The 22,869-nt window shown below is 44.4% G+C and overlaps 1 protein-coding gene across 1 annotated transcript in view; it reads right to left on the reverse strand.

Annotated features, from left to right (window-relative positions):
• Positions 1-22,869, reverse strand: part of TMC3 (transmembrane channel like 3) — a 55,518-nt gene that overhangs the window by 10,963 nt on the left and 21,686 nt on the right. The window contains exons 8-20 of the mRNA XM_003587557.5: positions 22,664-22,811; positions 21,914-21,957; positions 20,343-20,490; positions 18,304-18,413; positions 15,661-15,739; positions 13,440-13,685; positions 11,977-12,105; positions 11,647-11,714; positions 7,389-7,517; positions 5,795-5,905; positions 3,552-3,677; positions 2,833-2,911; positions 707-749 (exon numbers count right to left, since the gene is read on the reverse strand). Of these exons, the coding sequence (XP_003587605.2) occupies positions 707-749; positions 2,833-2,911; positions 3,552-3,677; positions 5,795-5,905; positions 7,389-7,517; positions 11,647-11,714; positions 11,977-12,105; positions 13,440-13,685; positions 15,661-15,739; positions 18,304-18,413; positions 20,343-20,490; positions 21,914-21,957; positions 22,664-22,811 (1,460 nt within the window). The remainder of the gene's footprint in view (positions 1-706; positions 750-2,832; positions 2,912-3,551; positions 3,678-5,794; positions 5,906-7,388; positions 7,518-11,646; positions 11,715-11,976; positions 12,106-13,439; positions 13,686-15,660; positions 15,740-18,303; positions 18,414-20,342; positions 20,491-21,913; positions 21,958-22,663; positions 22,812-22,869) is intronic.

Consider the following 22,869-nt stretch of genomic DNA (forward strand, 5'->3'; position numbering starts at 1 on the left):
TGTCCAAGAACTGCTGGGCAAGACAGGAAGAGGTGAGCCCATTGGGCTTGGATTCCTTACTGGGAAATCTGTTTTCATGGCTGGACCTGCCCACCTGACATTGTTCTACAGGTGGAAGACACAGAGGCCCCCACAGGGTCATGGGGGACATGACCCAAGGGGCAGAGACAGGGGAGGGCATCTTGCAAGGAAGAAATGAGCCACTGAGAGGAAGTACACAGATGTGAACAAGGCCAAGTCATTCTTATGGGCTTCCTCCAGAATTTTGTGCTGCTTTTTCTTGCCTATTTCAATATTTCCTTCTGATTTCAGACATGTTTTGGGATTATTCACAGGCTTAGGTCTGGTGTAAAAATTATAGATACAGACCAACATTTATATCCTAAGATTATTTTTTAAAGAAGGCTTTAGGTTACAGTTTTTGTTTCATTTTTTATTTTATTTATTTTTGATCACACCTTGAGGTATGTGGGATTAGTTCCCCAACCAGGGATCGAACCTACACTGCCTGCATTGGGAGCACAGAATCTTAACCACCGGACCACCAGGTATTTGCTTATCCCTAGATTTTTATTGGGTCTAATTAATTGTGAAAACTGAACTAGAGTAGGAAGTTTTGTTGTTGTTGTTAGTGTTGAACCTTAAACTGCTGTTTTTTAAAAAATGCCCACCAACTGAGACATCAGGAACTCTTGTTTGTACTTACCTTCTACCATTTGGGCAACTTTTTTCCTATCTTCAGATCTTGCCTAAAATATAAATGATAATCATACATTTGTTCTGGATTTAGCAGGAAGGAGTAACAAATACTATTCTTATGGGGACTGGGGAAGGCGCTTGTAGCTGGGCCATCATTGCTCATAGTTGGGCCATGGCCAAGCTACTACCATCACCTGAGGACAGCATCTGCTGACCCTAAGCCTGTGACTTGAATGAATACATGCTGATACCTGGAAAGCTGAACTTTAATCCCTGGCAAGTTTCACTTTTAGGGCCAGCTGTTTGATAGATTTTGTTGAGATTCTGCTAAGAATGGTTTGCCTGAGGCACAAAAGAGAAATATGCATCCACCACATGGCAGACGTGTTTTCATAAAAATGCACTTTGCAGCTCCGGCTGCATCTCTCTCTCTCTCTCTTTCCTTTCTTTCTTTCTCTCTCTTTCTTTTTTTTTTTTTTTTAGTGGCCAAGCCATGCAGCCTGTAGGATCTTAGTTCCCACATCAGGGATTGAACCCTGTGCCCCCTGCAATGGAAACCCAGTCTTAACCATGTGACTGCCAGGGAAGTCCCCAGATACATTTTTTTATTTGACTTGTTATGAAACAAGTTAGTGTTTCTTCCCATTAATTGATATTTATGAGAGTTTAAAAAAAAGAAAGGTGGCAGTGTTTCACATGGGGTTCTGGGGCTGGGGTGAAGCAAGTGAGATCTCCAGGGGCCAAATTTAAGGAGGAGCTCACACTTGGGGCTGTGAGAGCACAGGGTCGATGTGACCCTCTGAGTCTGTGCCTCTAAATTGGGCACCCTGGTGCCTCACTTGTCTCCTCCTAGTCCCAGACCTAGGGGAACACCTGGGATGCACGCAGAGGAGGAGAAATTGTGGAAAGACTGGTGAGTATTGGTCATTCTCTGACTGTTCTGAGATCTGTGGTTTGAGCCCCAGACACGAGAGAAGGTACAGTAAGTCCCCTCCATACAAAACTTCAAGTTACATACTTTCAAAGATGTGAACATGCATCCCATCAACATCTGGCCTGAGTGACACCTCAGCTCACCCTCCGTCTCCTATTGTTGACGACCCTTCAGCTCCACCATCTCCCCCTCCACTCCCTCCTCCAGTCAATAACTCTTCTTGCCTGTTCACTCGATGAGAGCCCCTGTGTGCCAGCTGCTGTACTGTGCTACTGTACTTTTCAGGGTACTGTACTGTAGGATTAAAAATGTTTTATTTATTTTGTATGTCTGTTGTGTACTTTTTATGTGAAAAGCATGATAAACCTATGACAGAACAGTGCTGCTGCTGCTAAGGCGCTTCAGTCGTGTCCGACTCTGTGCGACCCCATAGACAGCAGCCCACCAGGCTCCCCCGTCCCTGGGATTCGATTCTCCAGGCAAGAACGCTGGAGTGGGTTGCCATTTCCTTCTCCAATGCAGGAAAGTGGAAAGTGAAAAGGAAGTCTCTTAGTCGTGTCTGACTCTTCATGACCCCACCCCATGGAGGAGCCCACCAGGCTCCTCCGTCCATAGCATTTTCCAGGCAAGAGTGCTGGAGTGGGGTGCCATTGCCTTCTCCAATGACGGAACAGTGATATATAGCCAATTATGCTAGCTGAGTACCTATGCTAACTTTTTGGACTTACAAACAAATTGGACTTACAAATACACTCTCTGAACAGAACTTGTTCATTATGTAGGGGACTTACTGTAATGACAACCAGAAATTAAAAGATAGGGAAAAGGTAGGTCTTTGAGTCTAAACAGTGTCTTTGGATTCAGATTCCAACTTGACATGGGACTGGGGAGGAATCCTTTCTCCCCTCCCAGTCAGCAGAGCCAGAAGAGCCTAGTCCATTGTAAGCTCCATGTGGTCACAGGAGAGGATGCTGATGCTCAGCCCCTTTGCTGAGGGCTTCAGCAAAGCGTCTGGGACAGGAAGCTTATTCTGACAATAGAGGGCCTGGGTATTCTTGTAACGATATAGCCCTGGGAGGTCCTGACCAGGGGAGGGAGGGCCAAGAGTCCAAGCATGACCTCATTTGTATTTCCTGGCCAGGGACATCAGTCAGATGGCTAACACACATTCAGAACAGTAAAGGTTACACAATACTTGCATTTTGGATCTGCATTCTGAGCTGGTGGTTGCTGAGTTTTAAGGATCTTGCAATGCTCTGCAGGTAATAGATGAGCATGCTAGGGTGGAAGAGCACAGGGTGGTGAGTGTACTTCATCTCCTTTCTCAGCTTTTCTGGCCGTGTTCCCCGCCAGATGTGGGCGACCAGCCAACCCCCACTCCCACCCCAGCCCACCCTCTGAGGACAAAAGGTATCAGCGAGTTCTCAGACTGGTGAGCACCAGGAAGGGGCGGCATTCCTTTTCTCTCTCCTGATTTTCAAAGCCACCTCCGTGGACCTGAAATTCTTCACAGGTGACAACAGTAAGGAAGGAGTGAAGATGGGTGAGGCATTTACAGTGCAGCATGCCAGGAATCTTGGATCCACTATTTGATGTTCTTTTCCCTTTAAGTCAAAACAGACACTACTGAGCTGCACTATAAAATTCCATGTTGAGAGTAAACCTCTGGAAAGTAAAATAATGATAATGACACTAAACCCCATGATAATGGCCACAGCAATGGCTCAAATCCTGGTGATGAATCCATCATGCTCTGCCTCCCTGGTCCCCATGGGATTCAGTGTTCCAGCTCAGATCATCAGGCTCCATAAGTGACTTTTGAATGAACTCACTGAATTTATACTCTTACGGGAAGCAGTGATTTTCTTGTTGGCCAAACACATAGAAGTCCCCCCAGAACTGGCAGGAAAGTACTCACAAAAGTAGCAGTACAGCTGGCAGGATGACCACAGGGCTACTGATATACCCAATCACAGAGCCAAACCACGTGGGAAAGTCCTTCTCAATGGTTTCTGACACGATGTCATAAATTTTCTCTTGTCCACTGTGAGAAAGAAAACCATAATTCCAGATTATATTGCTTTTGGCAGAAGGATCCTGTGAGCCATTAAAAAAAAAGGAGGCAGGGGAACTAGTTGGCTAGAGTCCAATCCCCAAGTCAGTTTCACAGCTTAAGTAAGTATCTGATGAATGTGGATGATATGTAAGGTTCCTAAGATGATACCGTCTGAAGTATTCATTTGATTAACATGTAGACTTGAAGATGAGGTCAATAATTACATGGGGGTATGAATCAAGATTGCCCGGAGAAATATCAATAACCTCAGATATGCAGATGACACCACCCTTATGGCAGAAAGTGAAGAGGAACTCAAAAGCCTCTTGAAGAAAGTGAACGTGGAGAGTGAAAAAGTTGGCTTAAAGCTCAACATTCAGAAAACGAAGATCATGGCATCTGGTCCCATCACTTCATGGGAAATAGATGGGGAAACAGTGTCAGACTTTATCTTTTTGGGCTCCAAAATCACTGCAGATGGTGATTGCAGCCATGAAATTAAAAGACGCTTACTCCTTGGAAGAAAAGTTATGACCAACCTATATAGCATATTCAAAAGCAGAGATATTACTTTGCCAACAAAGGTCCATCTAGTCAAGGCTATGGTTTTTCCAGTGGTCATGTATGGATGTGAGAGTTGGACTGTGAAGAAAGATGAGCACGGAAGAATTGGTGCTTTTGAACTGTGGTGTTGGAGAAGACTCTTGAGAGTCCCTTGGACTGCAAGGAGATCCAACCAGTCCATTCTGAAGGAGATCAACCCTGGGTGTTCTTGGGAAAGAATGATGCTAAAGCTGAAACTCCAGGACTTTGGCCACCTCATGCGAAGAGTTGACTCATTGGAAAAGACTCTGATGCTGGGAGGGATTGGGGGCAGGAGGAGAAGGGGACGACAGAGGATGAGATGGCTGGATGGCATCACCGACTCGATGGACGTGAGTTTGAGTGAACTCCAGGAGATGGTGATGGACAGGAGGCCTGGCGTGCTGCAATTCATGGGGTCGCAAAGAGTCAGACACGACTGAGCGACTGAACTGAACTGAACTGGTGTGTGTATAAGGTTTACAAAGACAGACTCTAAATGTTACATAAATGTATCAAAACTGACTTAAATGGGATTTCCTCAGTGGTCCAGTGGTTGACTCCATGCTTCCAATGCAGGGGGCGTGGGTTTGATCCCTGGTGGGGGAACTAAAATCCCATAAGCTGCACAGCCAAAAAATAAAATTAAAAAAAATCAAAAAACCCTAACTGAAAGCAAATCCTAGATGGAGATACCTCTAGGGACTTCTGTCTTGATGCAGCTAGATAAGTGTAGAATCAAAAGTGACACTAGGGACTTCCCTGGCCCCCCAGTGGTTAAGACTCCATGCTTCCAATGCAGAGAGTGTGGGTTTGATCCCTGGTCAGGGAGCTAGGATCCTACGTGCCTCATGGCCAAAAAACCAAAGCATAAAAAACAGAAGTAATGTTGTAACAAATTCAATAAAGACTTCAAAAATGGTCCACATCAAAAATATCTTTTTTTTTTTAAAGTGACATGGACAATCTTTTAGTAAAATCTTTCTGAGTTCTAGAAGGATAAGACTGACCAGGTAGAATTTCTCTCCAGCACTGGAGCAATGCCTTTCCCCATTTTGATTTTAAGTGGGCTGTCTCTTTTAAAGATGAGGACAAAGATGATCATATTTGAGGGCAGCTGGCTTAGCAAGTGAAGAACACTGGTCATGGATTTAAAAGACATGAATTTGCAGTTTCTCTCTGCTGTTGACCTGCTTTGTGAGCCAGGAGAATTCAGTTCAATACAGGAGTCCTTTCCCTTCTGCTGTCAGTAGCTCCAGGCAGAGCCGAATAAACTAAAATAACTTACCTGTGCGTGCATGCTCAGTCATGTTCAACTCTTCTGAGACCCCAGGGACTGTAGCCCTCCAGGCTTCTCTGTCCATGGGATGCTCCTCTATTAATGGCAAGAATACTGTAGTAGGATGCCATTTCCTATGCCAGAGAGTCTTCCCTACCCAGGGATCTGACCCAAGTCTCTTACTTATCTTGCATTGGCAGGCAGGTTCTTTACCACTAGCGCCACCTGGGAAGCCCTGACTTACCTGAATGGTCCACAATTTAAAGATGGTTTGTACCGGACAATAGCAAAAATGGTTGGCAGCATGCATAGGAAGAGCATAAACAGAAGCATTGCCAAGTAGAAATTGTTGGATCTGCAAAGAAAACAAGTGCCAGGTGTTGAGTTCGTTCCCTGGCCAGCTGCCACTGACGCGTATGTATCACCCCACCTCTCCTGCCCCCCAAAACATCAACACAGAAACTGTAGCCCTAACTCTCTGGAAACAGAAAAATATCCTCCTCCCATTACTGCTAAGGAAAGGGTCTGTCACAGGGTCACAGGCAATTTAGCAAACTAGAAATGGATACTCCAAGGAAATTAGTGATCACCCAGCCCAACCTGCTCATCTACTAAACACTTTCTGAGCACCTGTCCACCTCAAACCAAGAGAGGGGTGACCACATGGCCAGTAAACCTAATTCATGGAAAAAATCTTAGAACCTTTGTCCCACCCACCTGAGTCCTTAAGTAGTGATTCCCTCTCTAGTCCCCAGCCTTGAGCTTGTCCCCTATGTCTGAGGATGGTGTGACTCCTTCATTGTGGTTCTTAACTCTCTCGCTTGGATGTGTCTTTCAGCCTTTCATCTGCTCTGCTCCTAGCTTCTCAGGGTGAAAAATAGTTCCGCCTGATTAAGCCCTGGGCCCTGGATCCTAAGTTATTATCTGAAAGCTCGGCCACTCAGGCTTCCCCTGAGGACAGTGCAGGTCTGTTTGGTGATCTGTCCACCTACAGATTCTCAGACAGCACGCTCTCTCTAATGAAATAGACTGACTAGAAGAATAAAGAAAATATCGGGCCACTTAGAATGTAGTAAGTAGGTAAGTATTAATCTGTGAAGCCTTTCTCTATTTATGCATACACATTCTTTACACATGCATGCTAAGTCGCTTCAATTGTGTCCGACTCTGTGAAACCCTATGGACCATAGTCCACCAGGCTCCTCTGTCTATGGGATTTCCCAGGCAAGAATACTGGAGTGGGTTACAGCGCCCTACTCCAGGAAATCTTCCCAACCCAGGGATCAAACCTGTGTCTCTTATGTTTCCTGCATTGGCTGGCAGGTTCTTTACCACTAGTGCCATGCAGGAAGCCCACACATTTTATATAAAATGTATATACACATATAAATATGTATAAATATATATATATATATATAGGAGCTGAGAAAGTTCAGACGGTAAAGAATCTGTCTTCAATGCAGAAGACCTGGGTTCAATCTGAGTTGGGAAGATGCCCTGGAGAAGGGAATGGCAACCCACTCCAGTATTCTTGCCTGGAGAATTCCATGGACAGAGGAGCCTGGCGGGCTATAGTCCATGAGGAGTCGGCCATGACTGAGTGAGTGACACTGATGATGATCAAACTTCAGGAAAAAGTTGTAAAGGAAGTGTCATGAGCTTAAAGAAGAGTCGTGATTCCTTCCAAGGTCGGGGTGGAGGGGAGCAGTGGGCACTGGCAACGGCTTCAGGGAGGAAATGCAAATGGAGGGTGAACAAGATTTTGACAGGCAGAGAGCTGGGGAGACCCCCCTGGATAAGGCAAATGTGGTTGATGTGAGTTTTCTCCACTCACTGACCTGGAGGCCCGGAAGACTTGCTGGTGCGGTGCATTGCAGGTCAGCACGGCCCAGCTGCGCAGGTACATGAGCCCAATGAGTTTGAGGACGTTGAAGGCAGGGAGACATGGGGAGAAGAAGGCTCCCATCCTGAAACCACAAGGGGAGGCCAGTTAGCTTCTGTTCTCCACATTCAAGATGTGTACTCTGTGCTTAAATAACTGAGGAAGCCCCTGGAAATCTGAGATCCAAAACCTCCACCTTCTGGGAATAAGACTAGTCACTTCTGTGGATGAGCTGAGAGCCTATTTTAAAACAGCCTTTTAAGAAAAAACCAGAAAGGACTTCTCTGGTGGTCCAGTGGTTAAGACTGCAAGCTCCCAATGTAGAGGGCACAGGTTCCATCCCTGGTTGGGGAACTAAGATCCCACATGATGCTCTGCTGCTGCTGCTGCTAAGTTGCTTCAGTAGTGTCCGACTCTGTGCAATCCCATAGATGGCAGCCCACCAGGCTCCCCCATCCCTGGGATTCTCCAGGCAAGAACACTGGAGTGGGTTGCCATTTCCTTCTCCAAAGCATGAAAGTGAAAAGTGAAAGTGAAGTCGCTCAGTTGTGTCCAACTCGTAGCAACCCCATGGACTGCAGCCCACCAGGCTCCTCCGTCCATGGGATTTTCCAGGCAAGAGTACTGGAGTGGGGTGCCATTCACATGCTGCACAGCATGGCCTAAAAAAAATTCTCTTGACACAGGAATGCTAAGTGTCTTTTCACAGTTAGCAAGGGAAAGACCCTCTTCTGGTCAAGATACAAACAGTGGATAACTATGATTCTGAGTAGGTTCTAGATTTTGCCTATCTTTGGTGAGGGCTAGGGCTTCCCTGGTGTCTCCTGCCTGCAAAGCAGGAGATGCAGGATATGTGGGTTCAATCCCTGGGTCAGGAAGATCCCCTGGAGGAGGGCATGGCCACCCACTCCAGTATTCTTGCCTGGAGAATCCCATGGACAGAGGAGCCTGGTTGGGCTACATGGAGTCGCAAAGAGTTGGACACAGCTGAAGCGACTAAGCATCTAAGCATGCATGGTGAGGGCTACATTAATCAGTTATTGACTTTCAGTTTCCATCAACATATGTGCAGCACAGCTACTTTTGTTGCATCTTGGGCTGTGCATCCTCACACATTTTGGCCCATTTAACCTTCTGCAATCATAGAGGGGGAGTAGGGACTTCTCTGGTGGTCCAGTGGTTAAGAATCTGCCTTCCACTGTAGGGGACATGAGTTCAATCCCTGGTTGGGAAACTAAGATCCCACATGCTAAGCGACAACTAAGCCCTCATGCTGCAATTAGAGAGAAGACCACACATAGCAATGAAGACCCAACACAGTCAAAAATAAAAATAAACAAGCATATTAATATAAAAATAAAATAAAAGGAGGGGTTAGTATCCAAAGTTGGGTCTGGGAAAATTAGGTAATTTGCTCAAAGGCTAATAATAAGAGGGTGACCTATATCAACCAAATTGAGTGCTTTTGGGAATGACAGGCCTGGAATAAAATACCAGGGAAACAGAGATACAATTACCCTGCAAATAAGTGCCAAATAGGGAATGAAACCCAGAACTTCTGACTTAAGGTTAATCTGCTTGTACTAGATGCTCATTCAATACAATACTTGTCAAATTTGGATTTAGCAGCAGGAAGATAAATATAGATACAAGGATACGTTTGATAAGTAAAACTCTAATAAAAAACTTTTGGTTTCTCACATCAGGCAAAAAGATCACTGTCTATGTGATGTGAGGCAACACACTTGGCTTCTCTTTTTAGTTTCCTCATATTAAAATGAAGAAGAAAATACTAATTACCTCATAGGGTCTCTATAAGGATTTAACCAATTATTATAGGTAAAAAAAAAAGTGCCCAGTATCTTGCAAATGTTAAATAAATGTTATGTATTATTTTAATACTATATTTATGAAAATATTTTTCAAAATAAGTGGACTATAAGAACACAGAATTAATTTTTTTTCTTGCAATGATATCTTTTTAAAAAAATATTTATTTGGCTGCACCGGGTCTTAGTAGTGACACTCGGGATCTAGTTCTCTGACCAGGGATTGAGTCCAGGCCCCCTGCATTGGGAGCTTGGAGTCATAGCCGCCAGACCATCGGGGAAGTCCCAAGAACACAGAATTTGAATAAAGGAGTATTACTTGATTCTCTTATTTCTCCTGCATTTTACTGTATGATGAGAAGAGATTGTGTCTTGTGAATGTGTGGGACATTCAGGCACTTCTTCCTTTTCTTTGTTTGCTTGTATTTTAACAGAGAGCACTTTAGGGGGTCCAGGAGGGAAAGCCAGAGGTGAAGGAATGATTAGGGAGCTCTCCACCATGCCCCCAGGGACACACCCGTCCATGCGGATCAGATGATCCCTTCCAGCCTTTAGCATCTTTATGAACATGGTTGCCATGGCTGGGAGTTGCCCTGGGTGAGCAGCTTTCCCCTAGGATGGGTCTGTCTATCCAGCAGATGGATGGTCGTGCACCTGGGCTTAGTGAAAAGACGAAACGAGAGGACTTCCCTGGTAGCACAGTGGGTAAGAATCCACCTGTCAATGCAGAGGACACAAGTTCAGTCCGGGAAGGTCCTGTGTCCCTGTTTGGTCCGGGAAGATCCCACAAGCTTTGAAACAACTAAGCCCATGCACTGCAACTGAATCTGTGCTATAAAACCCATGCTCCACAACAAGAGAAGCCACCACAGTGAGAAGCCCATGTACCTCAATAAAGAGTAGCCCCACTCACTGCAACTACAGAAAGGCTGCGAAAGCAACCAAGACCCAGGACAGCCAATAAATAAATAAATGAATAAGTATTCTCAAAAAAATATGAAAGGAGAGTGGGGTGCTGAGGGCAAGCTCTCCTCTGTGATACAGCTACTGGAGGAAGTCCTCCTGAGGGGTCAGCAGCCACTCCTCCTAGCCTTCCCCCGCCACCAGCCCCACCTTCCCCAAAAGTTTATTCTACTGGTTCTTGGTTCTTGTGCAGTTTTGTTTGCTTATTTGTTTTGTAGGGACTGATAGTGGTCGAACTGGACATGGAACAACAAACTGGTTCCAAATAGGAAAAGCAGTGCGTCAAGGCTGTATATTGTCACCCTGCTTATTTAACTTATATGCAGAGTACATCATGAGAAACGCTGGGCTGGAAGAAACACAGGCTGGAATCAAGATTGCCAGGAGAAATATCAATAACCTCAGATATGCAGATGACACCACCCTTATGGCAGAAAGTGAAGAGGAACTAAAAAGCCTCTTGATGAAAGTGAAAGTGGAGAGTGAAAAGTTGGCTTAAAGCTCAACATTCAGAAAACGAAGATCATAGCATCCGGTCCCATCACTTCATGGGAAATAGATGGGGAAACAGTGGAAACAATGTCAGACTTTATTTTTTGGGACTCCAAAATCACTGCAGATGGTGATTGCAGCCATGAAATTAAAAGATGCTTACTCCTTGGAAGGAAAGTTATAATCAACCTAGATAGCATATTGAAAAGCAGAGACATTACTTTGACAACAAAGTTCCGTCTATTCAAGGCTATTGTTCTTCCAGTGGTCATGTATGCATGTGAGAGTTGGACTATGAAGAAAGATGAGCACCGAAGAATTGGTGCTTTTGAACTGTGATGTTGGAGAAGACTCTTGAGAGTCCCTTGGACTGTAAGGAGATCCAACCAGTCCATTCTGAAGGAGATCAACCCCGGGTGTTCTTTGGAAAGAATGATGCTAAAGTTGAAACTCCAGTACTTTGGCCACCTCATGCGAAGGGTTGACTCATTGGAAAAGACTCTGATGCTGGGAGGAATTGGGGGCAGGAGGAAAAGGGGACGACAGAGGATGAGATGGCTGGATGGCATCACTGACTCGATGGATGTGAGTTTGAGTGAACTCCGGGAGTTGGTGATGGACAGGAAGGCCTGGCGTGCTGCAATTCATGGGGTCACAAAGAATTAGACAGGACTGAGCGACTGAACTGAATTGAACTGATAGTGGTCTAAAAATGGACTATTTCCTTCATCATTCCTCTCCACAAAATGCTTCAAAAACCATTACTGAAATGACTATTCATATGAAATCCTTCAGTTATAAACTGTTTATGTCCTTTCCTAATTCTTATGACTGTGTTTACTATGGTCACACCCCATTCAGTCCAAGTAAATTAAAATCTCAGCTCACATTTAGATGTGAGCACAGGCAGGAAGAAGCTTTGATACATACCAAATCATTCCTTGGTTGTAGACTAAATGTAACACGTTCTCTGCAATTTTGAATTCCCCGTATTCAGGCTACAAGGGAAAATGAACTTCTGCATTAAAAAACATTCCAAAGTTCTTTGTGTAAACCAGTTTATTATAATAACATTCATAAAATTCTTTGCTCCCACCATCTGTGTGGCCATCCCAGAAAATAGTGAATGGGGAAAAAAAAAAGAAATGGAAACTTAGTTTTGTACATCCTTTCTCTCGTCCCTCACATGTTTTCTCTCGGCCATGTCAGTTTCCCAGCCTGGCCATCAGGAAAGGGTGGATCCAGCAGCATCTTACTTACAAACTTGCTCTCCAGGTCCCAGCACCAGTAGTCACTTAAGTACCTAACGAAAAGTCCTCGGAAGAAGTCTATGAGCAGAATGCTGGCCACGGTGAAGAGCATGTCAATGATGGACAGCTTCAGCATCTCCTGAAACACAAGGCATCCTTGCATGTCACCATGCCCAGCCCTCCCCATGGCCACTTTCTCATCAGGATCCTCCCGTCTCTGTTCATTTCCGTGACATGAACCACTGAGCCAGGGTGACTTCATTTTTGGCACACAATGGGCGCTCAATAAATATTTGTTCATCTGGGGACTTCCCTGGTGTTCAGTGGTATAGACTTCACCTTCCAATGCAGGGAGGCCAGGTTAGATCCTTGGTTGGGGAGCTAAAATCCCACATGCCTCGGGGCCAAAAAACCAAAATGTAGATCAGAACCAATATTGTAAAACATAAAACAAATTCAATAAAGACTAAAAAATTGTGCATGTGTGTGTTCAGTCATGTCTGACTCTTTATGACTCCATGAACTGTAGCCTGCCAGGCTCCTCTGTCCATGAATTTTCCAGGCAGGAATACTGGAGTGGGTTGCCATCTCCTTCTCCAGGGGATTTTCTCAACCCAGGGATGGAACCTGTGTTTCCCTGCCTTGACAGGCTGATTGTTTACCACTGGGCCACCTGGGAAGCCCCAAAGTGGGAAGACTAAAAAATGGTCCACATCAAAAAAATGTTTAAAAAAAAATTGTTCATTTGAATTTTTATATTTGAGGCCAGCATTACACCAAACCAGGAAAAAAAAAAATCTATGATTCGGAGCCATTTAATAGGAGACCACTTGAGGCATGATTATGGGATAATACCTAGGGAGTGAGATTCTCTACACTAGACAATAGAGCAAATGTGAGGCAGATGGGTTCAGAGCACAGAGTTTGGAGCAGATGCCTGCATTTGGGGTATCACTCTGCTTTTACATGTGTGCATGCTCAGTCGTGTTCGACTCTTTGTGACCCCATGGACTATAGCCCACCAGCTTCCTCTGTCCATGGGATTTTCCAGGCAAGAATACTGGAGTGAGTCGCCATTTCCTCCTACAGGGGATCTTCCTGATCCAGGGATCAAACCCACGTCTCCTGTGTCTCCTGCATTGCAGGAGGATTCTTTACCGCTAAGCCATCAAGGAAGCCCCTTAACTATCTGTCATGTGGGTAAGTTACTTAACCTCTGTGCTTCAATTTCCTCATCTCTGGTTCTAAGGATGATAACAATAAAATTCTAGACTAAGCACTTACAACAGGGCCAAGCACATGGTTAATACTGCAAGAGTCTTTACACTGGTTATTATTATTTGTTTTGAGACCTGGGCAATCTTAAACCCCCAATGAACTTATTTTTCTTTTCTATAAAAGAGGCATAATGGCAGTCAGAGAGTTGCTAGATGAAATCGACTCAAAAGGGTTTTGTAAAGGACAGCAACCTACCTGTCCAACATAGGTCTCCCAGCATTGGTCTTGTGGACTCCGGGTGGAGACCGTGGTCTTGTTGGCTCCTGAGAGAGGTGAGATGTAAGTTGGAATGTTGGCCTCGTCCGAGGCCCACGTGCTGTTTCTCCTGAGCCCTATTCCAGGCCCAAGTGTGGACCATCTGTCTTCTCTGGGGGCTGCCCTGGTGGCAAAGAAGACGGTAGAATCTATCCAGTGACTTGTGCTATTTTGGGGAGCAGCTTCCTGCAGACAGAGGGAAGGAAGAAAAGAATTTGCTCAGTTACAGTTAGTTCCCAACATGTGAACGAGTTCAGTTCTGAGATTGTGTTCATAAGTCCAACAAAGTCAGCCTAGGTACCCAACAAACACAATCTGCTGTATAGTACTGTACGGTCATAGGTTTATAATACTTTTCACACAAATAATACATTAAAAACAGACCCCAAAAATAAACAAAACATTTTTATTCTTACAGTACAAGACCTTGAAAAGTACAGTAGTACAGTTACAATTTAGCTAGCACACAATAGCATGTTCACATCTTTGAAAGTATGCAACTTGAAGGTTCATATGTAGGGGACTTACTGTATTTGTAAGTAACAATCTATCATGAACACCAAGGGTATCATTGCAATGCTTGGGAATAATCTCTTTCTATATCTGTTTCTGTCTCCATCTCTCTGTCTTTCTCACTCTCCCACTCTCTCTAGCTTGGTTGATAACCACTTGACTAGAAAGGGTCCAGGAATGGACATTGTAATTGAATAGTATTTATTGGTCACTAGTAAGTGTCAGAGGCTGTCCTAGGTTACAGTCTGTTCTATTTCTCATTCTCATGAGAGGGTCAGGTAAGAATGATTATTCCATGTGATAGATAGGATATGTGATAGATGAGGTGAGTGCTTCGTACTAGGAATGGGTGTGATAGATGAGATGAGCTCAGCTAGATGAAGTAAGATGCTAGTAGGTGGCAGGTAGGGACCCAGTCTTTGCAACACCAAAGCCCTGATGCAGAACCATTACTCCCCATGGCCTCTGCTGTCTTACAAGCCACAGGATTTGATGTTAGTCAGATATGGCTTATATAAACAACCCTAAGAAACCTCCTCTTCCCTGCCTCTCCTCCCCCTGCCCTTTGGGATATTCTCACAGGTGGATCAGGTTTAACATGAACTCCAAACCTACCCTAGGCTGGGAGTGGATCCCCTGGTGGGTATTGGGAGTGGGGCTGCTCTGAACTGTTCTCCATAAGATGTTTATATTCTCCTGATTTTCTGAGTGACTCACATAGCCTGCAATCCTCCCGGGATCACTTACCAGAGCTGTTGATAGCCTTTCCTGGTGGAATTCCGGGAAAGACAGTCGGGAAACCCAGATTCTCATTCTAGCACTTATCAGTGACTAGCCATCAATTTCTGGCCTTACTTTCTCTATCTTGGAAATGGGACTAATTTTCCCATCCTTATGTTGAGAAGACCACAACTGAATTGAATTTCCAAAATGAAGAATGGACTGCAAGTACAAGCAGTAATGCTGACAATACTGATGATGGCCCTGTATGTGTGTGTGTATATGTGTGATTGTGTGCGTGTGTGTGTGTGTGTGTATATATATATATGTATGCTTATGTGTATATGTGTGCATGTGTATATGTATGTCTCTCTGTGTACTTGTGTGTATATGTGTACATGTGTTTGTGTGTATGTATGCATATGTATGTATATTTGTATACATGCTTCATGCTAAGTCACTTCAGTCATGTACAACTCTTTTGCAACCCCATGGACTGTAGCCGACCAGGATCCTCTGTCCATGGAATTCTCCAGGCAAGAATACTGGAGCGGGTTGCCATTTCCTCCTCCAAGGGATCTTTACAACCCAGGGATTCACCGGCACCTCTTCCATCTCTTACATTGGCAGGCAGGTTCTTTACCACTAGCGCCACCTAGGAAGCCCAATGTGTGTGTGTGTGTGTGTATGCATATATATGCACGTGTGTGCACACGTGCACATGTGCGTGCACACATGTGTGTGTGTGTGCACATGTGTATATGTGTGCACACACATGTGTGTATGAGTGTGTGCATGTGTTTGTGCATGTGCATATATGTGTGTAAATGTTTGTGTGTGTGTATATGTGTATTTGTGAGCATGTGTCTGTGTGTGGTATGGGGGAGGCAGTGGGCAGCTGGGCAAGTTCCCAGGGCAGAGCACTCACCTCAATGCTCATGCTGTTAACTTTGTCCAGGAGGGCGATGATCAGACTGTAGAGGTTCCCCAGATAGAGTACAAGGACCCTGAAAGCCACAAACCCACCTTGAATGAGCACACCACCACACAAAATCCATGCTTCTGTCTGATCCATGCTTCTGCCATGATTCTGGAGTGACTACCGTGCTTAGGCTAAGACAGTGGTTGGTTTTCACCCTTGGTTTCCTTCAGAATCAGATTGTGTTAAAAAAAAAAAAACTGAACTCATGAAGGGCAAGTCTATTGATGCCTCTGTTTCTCTAGTTTTGAACGGGAACAACGAGGTTAATCTGTATACTAGGAATGCAATCATAGTATTGCTTCTCCCTGGTGTGTACCTGTGACGGAGCTGCTGAGGAATGCTCTTCTCTCTCCTGGGTTGACAGAGGAGGTGCTGAGCGCAGCACAGAGGCAAGGGTTGGAGCCCAGGGGCTGGGACCACCCCTCCCCATAGAGCCACCCTGGATGAGGGGTTTCCACATGCCATCCCCTGATCTTTCAAGTGTTTCTATCTTTGAAACGACAATTGGACTTCCGTTGGACTTCAAGGCTGTCAAACAACAGCCTTTTAGCCAAATCCTACCCTCTTCTATTTCTGGAAATAAAGCTGCAAGAAACACGGGCACACCCCTTAGATGCTGTATGGTCCATGGTCATTTCTCTACTATGACCTCAGAATTGAGCCTTCATAGACCTTCATAGTCTCTCTTCAGAGACTTCATAGACCAGCATGATTAAAAAGATGTATTTGGTGCATATATATGGAATTTAGAAAGATGATAACAATAACCCTGTGTACGAGACAGCAAAAGTGACGCTGATGTATGGAACAGCCTTATGGACTCTGTGGGAGAGGGAGAGGGTGGGAAGATTTGGGAGAATGACATTGAAACATGTAAAATATCATGTATGAAATGAGATGCCAGTCCAGGTTCAATGCACGATACTGGATGCTTGGGGCTAGTGCACTGGGACGACCCAGAGGGATGGTATGGGGAAGCAGGAGGGAGGAGGGTTCAGGATGGGGAGCACATGTATACCTGTGATGGATTCATTTTGATATTTGCAAAACTAATACAATTATGTAAAGTTTAAAAATAAAATAAAATTTAAAAAAAAAACCATGTGGATGCATGAAAGAATGTAAGAAGTGCTGATATATTGCAAAGGACCTTATTTGTTGTCTTTTAAGGTACATAATGACACTCTGCATTACTTATGTCTTTATATCATAGACAACAATAATATTTTTATTTTAATCACAGTAGTTTATGACACAATGTATGTATGAAAATTAGCCTTTTTCTAGGCATAGAACCTTACTTTTTCCCAAGCAATGCTTTTAATTTATTAAATTCATACCATGAGTTGTATCTAGAGTATTAGTTTTTTTTAAAAAAAAGTCTTTGTAAAACTTTTTTTTCCTAAAAAAATTCAAGTAAATGAATTTTTGCTCTATTTCTGAATGTTTAGCATTTCCCCATCTCTTTTGAGCTGCTGAATGGCCTTCTTTAATTGGTGACAAGTTGAACAGTTGCAATGAAACAGATTTATTTGGTTTCTATTTCTAGTAGTAATATATAGTTGTTCTTGAATATGTGACTAAAATGTTTGCTTTCATCTTATTCAATTATCTCTCTATAATAAATATTTTTTCAAAGAATAGAAACAAAACAAAACAAAAAGATGTACTTGGTCCTTTACAGAAAATATTTGCTGACTCCTGAAAGAGAGTCATTCTTCACAAAGTGATCTGGGGGAAATTTGTTCTGTAGAACGTGATCCAGTGTTACAAGAGGAAATACAATCAAAGCACTGGAGGGCCCAGAGGGATGGGAGACAAGTAAGCCAGGTTCTAATATCTCTGCCCTCTGCGACCATCACCCTAACACAACATCCCCTAAAGCTGCACGTCTACTGACAAAGAGGCTGCTCCAGGGAGGAGATGGAAATTTTTCAGTAAGACAGTGATGAAGCCAATGCTAGCAATGAAATGTGGTTTCATGAGGCCGGCCCCTCTGACCTCCCCTGTCCCTAGTCTGCTGTGGCTCACATCTGCATCTACCACCTGCTGAACACCCACTGACCATCCTGACATAGCCTCTATGGGTCTGTGCTTTGGGGAATTACGAGTAAAGCATTATGTTCATCTCACATCTGGAAAGACAGCAAGAGTCTCTCACCTCTTGTGGTCAATCCACCAAGGGACTCAAAATGTGGGCAAAACAGGGCAGCCTTTCCTTCATCTTCTGGTCCTCTTTCTCTCACATCTGCTTTTTCTGCCTGTTTTCCCCTTTTCTCATCCTCTCCATCCCTCCCTCCCTCCCTCCCTCCTTGTCTTTTCCTCTTGTTCTCATCACCACCCTTTCATCCGTCTCTTCCATCCAGTCTTCCAGGTCCTTCCTCTCCAGCCCCCTCCTCTCTCCCTACCTCCTCTTCCCCGTCCTTCCGATCCTTCAACCCCTGTGCCTAAGATGTTCCATAGGGCTAGTCCTGTGCTAAGGCTGGCAGCGTGGGGCAAAGCAAGCCCTGGCTCCTGAGAGACTGAGTTCCCACGGTGGGTGGCCAGACAGTGAACCCATAAGGAAACCTCCCAGCACAGTGGCCGTACCTTGCCAGCTGGAAGCGCAGTGTGGTTCGTGGGTGGTACATCTCCAAGGCGGCGATAAGGTCGAAGGCCGATGGTGCCAGCATGGTGACGAGGGAGACCACCACACTCACCTACCAAGAGAATGCACGTCCCACCGAGCTCCTTCAAGGGCCCCCCACCCCCGAATCTCAGCCTACATCACCTGACAATTGATCTTGAAGCCTAATGTTTGGTAGGGGAGAGGGGTATTCAGAGGATCATGCAGTTCTTACATGGAAAACCTCCCCCAAATCTTAGCTAATTAGCTGCTTGACAAGGCCACTTTGCCATGGGTTTATTCTTTCCAGTGGTGGCGGTGGTAGTTTAGTCACTAAGTTGTGTTCGACTCTTTGCAACCCCAGGGACTCTAGCCCACCAGGCTCCTCTGTCCATGGGATTCTTCAGGCAAGAATACTGGAGTGGGTTGCCATTTCCTTCTCCAGGGGATCTTCCTAAGCCAGGGATCCAATCCACGTCTCCTGCATTGCAGGCAGATTCTTTACCAACTGAGCCCCCAGGGAAGCCTTATTCTTTCTAGGAACTTTCCTTAAAATAAAGACACTCATACATGCCATTTGGGATTCACTGGTGTCTTGGCTGCCTTCTTCAATTACCATCTTATTCTATTTATACTTTTCTTACCTTGGATAGAAGAAGAAAATAACTGCAGCTGTTAAGAACAGATAAGGAAAGTCTGAGAGGTAATAAATATTCTTTCTGCACATGCAAGATTTAGAGCATTACTTTTGAATGACTCCTGTTTCTCTGTATTTATGGCAAGTGAAAGCAGAGGCTTAGCTGGTATATGAGAGGTGTGAGCTAAAGAAGAAATAATTTCTGAATTTATCTTTCAAAAATTTATCTATCCACACACAAGCACATATTTCTATAACCCACTTAATTGACATAAAATACAGAGGTATGAGAAGAGACTCTGTAATGCAGTCTCAGATTCTGAAAAATTATTGTACATTGAGGATGAATGTATTGCCTGCACACTTTGTTTTTAATTATTTTTATAGAAGTGGTCTGAGAGGTGGCATTTGTGCTACTTCTGCCATTCAAATATTTACAGGTAAATCAAACCAAACTTTCAGGACCAGAGTCTTACAATAATTAGTAAGAATTATAAAACTATTTATAACTTTCCTCTTTGTAATCTTCTATTTGTGGGAATAGTCACATAATGGAGGGGAAAGGACTTTTACAAAAATGAGCCATTGGTGTGAGGCTATTTTGGGAAGCATTATTGTGACTTAGAAATACAGAGGGACTTCCCTGATGGTCCAATAGTTAAGGATCCATCTTCCAATGCAGGGGATGCAGGTTCGATCCCTGGTCGGGGACCTAAGATCCCACATGCCTCGGGGCAATTAAACCTACATGCTGCAACAAGAGAAGCCTGCACACTGCAGTGAAGACCCAGCACAGGCAAAATATAGAAATATGGAGACCGCCTAAATGTTCAACAATCCCCACGTGGTCAACTTCAACACATGCAATGGAAGACAATGCAATTGCTAATGCAAATGCTGGTTAAGTCAGTTTCTGGAAACATGCATATAAAGAAACACAAAGCCAAGAAAGCAAAGCACAGTCAGCAGTGCAACTCCAAGGGAAAGAATGTACAGATCTTGAGGGTGGTTTTGAATCAAAACCTTCCTCATTAAGACCAGGGATATCATTCAGCCAAGCCTGAGTGTTGCCACTCTGGTTCCAAGCCCTTGTGATCCATGCTCTAGAATAAGAGGACTACAGTTTTTCCATGGAGATACTTCCAGTGAATCCACTTAAGAAACACCACAGGGGGGACTTCGCTGGTGGTCCAGTGGCTAAGACTCTGCACTCCCAGTACAGAGGCCGTGGGTTTCATCCCTGGTTGGGGAACTAGATCCAACATGGTGCAACTAAAGATCCTGCATACCGCAACTAAGACCTGGTGCAAATTAATTAATTCATTAAAAATAAAAACTAAGAAACACCCAGGAAACAGAGGAGGGTCTGCCACTGTGTGTGGGTACCTCGTTCTTCTCCCAGAGTGTCAGCTCCTTCTTGGACTGTGCCAGCTTCTGGGACCGGTCCACCACGAAGTAGATGAGATAGATGCTCCCAGCGAGTGAGACAAGCACCAGGATGTTGGCGACGACCCGCAGACAGATAGTCACTGCCCTGCAGGGAGAGGCAGATATGGGGACAGTACGCTAGGCTCCACACAGGGAGCCCAGATGCATGTCTTCCTCACATTTTGACAGAATCAGGAGGATTCAGGATTTGTGTGTGGGAGAGAAATGAGAACTGGACTTTCTGCTGATTTGTTTGCTTGTAATAATGAATCACTGAATGAGACATTTTTGAGTGGGAATGTGTTCAGGATGGCTGCAGCTTTCACATTTGAGGGAACATCAAAATCACCTGTGAGGTTTACTCTGCGAGACATGCTAAGAATATGGACTCTTGGGTCTCACTCTCAGAGATGTTAATTCTGTCAATCAAGGTGGGCATTGGAGGGATCTGCATTTGCAGCACCTTGCAGGTAATCCTCATGTGGGTGGTGCTCTCTGCCCCCTGAGAACACAGATGGAGTCCCATCCTTTCATTTCATAGCTGAGGAAGCAGCTGCCCCGAAGAGTCAAGGGCATTTTGGGGTCATAGAAATTAATGACAAAGAGAGGGCTAGAATCCATTTTCCAACACCCTATGGAGAGTCCATCCCCCCATAACAACTGCTTCCTCTCAGGGGCTGGTGTTTCCTCAACTCCCCAGGTCTCCAGCATCCCCTAGACAGGCTTTCTGCATCGCAGGAACTAACCATGAGCTTAAACCACCAGTGAGGATGGACCTAGAGACTGCCATTCAAAGTGATATAAGTCAGACAGAGAAAAACAAACACAGCACAATTAGCACTTTTATGTGCAATTTAGAAAAGTGGTAGAGATGACTTATTTGCAAAGCAGAAAGAAAGACTGATGTAGAGAACAAATGCATAGACCCCAAGGGGGTAGGATGAATTGGGAGGTTGGGATCAACATATAAACATTGCTCTGTATACCAGTCAATCCTAAAGGAAATCAACCCTGAATATTCATTGGAAAGAATGATGCTGAAGCTAAAGCTCCAATACTTTCGACACCTGGTTCAAAGAGTCAAATCATTGCAGAGACGCTGATGCTGGGGAAGATCGAGGGCAGAAGGAGAAGGGGACGACAGAGGATAAGATGGTTAGATAGGATCACCAACTCACTGGACATGAATTTGAACAAACTCCAGAAGATAGTGAAGGACAGGGGAGCCTGGTGTGCTACAGACCATTGGGTCGCAAAGAGTCAGACATGACTGAGCAACTAGACACTCAACAGGGAACTACATCCCACATGCCGCAACTAAGACCTGTCACAACCAAATAAATAAATAGTAAATATTCTTAAAGAGAGAAAAATTATAGGGTTCCCACCTACCACATTATGAGATGGATAGATTTTAAGAAAAAAGAACTGCCTGACGTTGTATGAAAATGAGATAGACTCTGGTGATTTGGGCACCAAATTAAAACAGCTTATCAATGACTCTAGTATGGGGAGTTTGTCATACATACAGGTTTTTGCTTTTCTTCTTTTCCTGTTCTTCCAGTATAGCCTCCTTTAAAGAAAGACGCATACAGTATTGAAAGCTTAGTATTATCATTAATCATAAATTTTTACAAATAGTTTATGGGAGAAATGACTTATCCAGTATTTTTAATCATAAATTCAATGCCTAGACTTCATTCTATAAGACTCTATTGATATCAGCACTTTGTATAATAATAGATTTAAAAAGGCAACTAGAGAATGGAAAGAAGAAATGGAGAAGTAAATTATTGAGATCATCAAAATGATCTGAATCATTTTTTTCTCAGAAGCAGGCACCATTTAGCTGTAATGTTGTTGTTCAGGAGCTCTGTCTCTGAATGCTTTTTACTGTGTTATCTTCTAAGTCAACACTAAGAGCTTGTATCTCCCACATAGATGTATTTATTCATTTACAAGTTAAATACATGCAACATGGTAGTAATCCATTATGCAAATTAACACAGATACACACATGGAAATTTTAGAAGGATGAAATTTTTTTAAAAAGTTCCAGTGTCTTCCTCCTGTACACCATCAGATTGTTTGGGGCATGTGGGGGGCGGGGTGGGAAACACATCATGTCACGTGACTTTGGAGACTGTGGCTGCCTTGGTCTGAGCACTGTGGGAACAGGACCATGCTGACCCCCAGCAGAAGGCCAGCGGCTCTTGCTATAAAGGCTGTGGTCTGCAGAGCCCTGACTCCTGGCAGCCTGGACAGGCTCCCTAACTCACCCTGATGCTGTTCACGATGGCTGCGGTTTTGCTCTCGGCCGCCTCTGGGTTTCCAATGAGGTAATCCCAAGCGCAGAACACCCGCCAGCAGAATGTGTAGTTTTCATTGGAAGCACTGGCGAGGCTCATGCGGGAGTTCTTAGCCATCCTGTACAAGAGGACCAGAGAAAACCATAATTCAAAAAAGACACATGCACCCAAATGTT

Source organism: Bos taurus, chromosome 21 (genome assembly GCF_002263795.3).
Source record: "Bos taurus isolate L1 Dominette 01449 registration number 42190680 breed Hereford chromosome 21, ARS-UCD2.0, whole genome shotgun sequence".
Taxonomy (NCBI): domain Eukaryota; kingdom Metazoa; phylum Chordata; class Mammalia; order Artiodactyla; family Bovidae; genus Bos; species Bos taurus.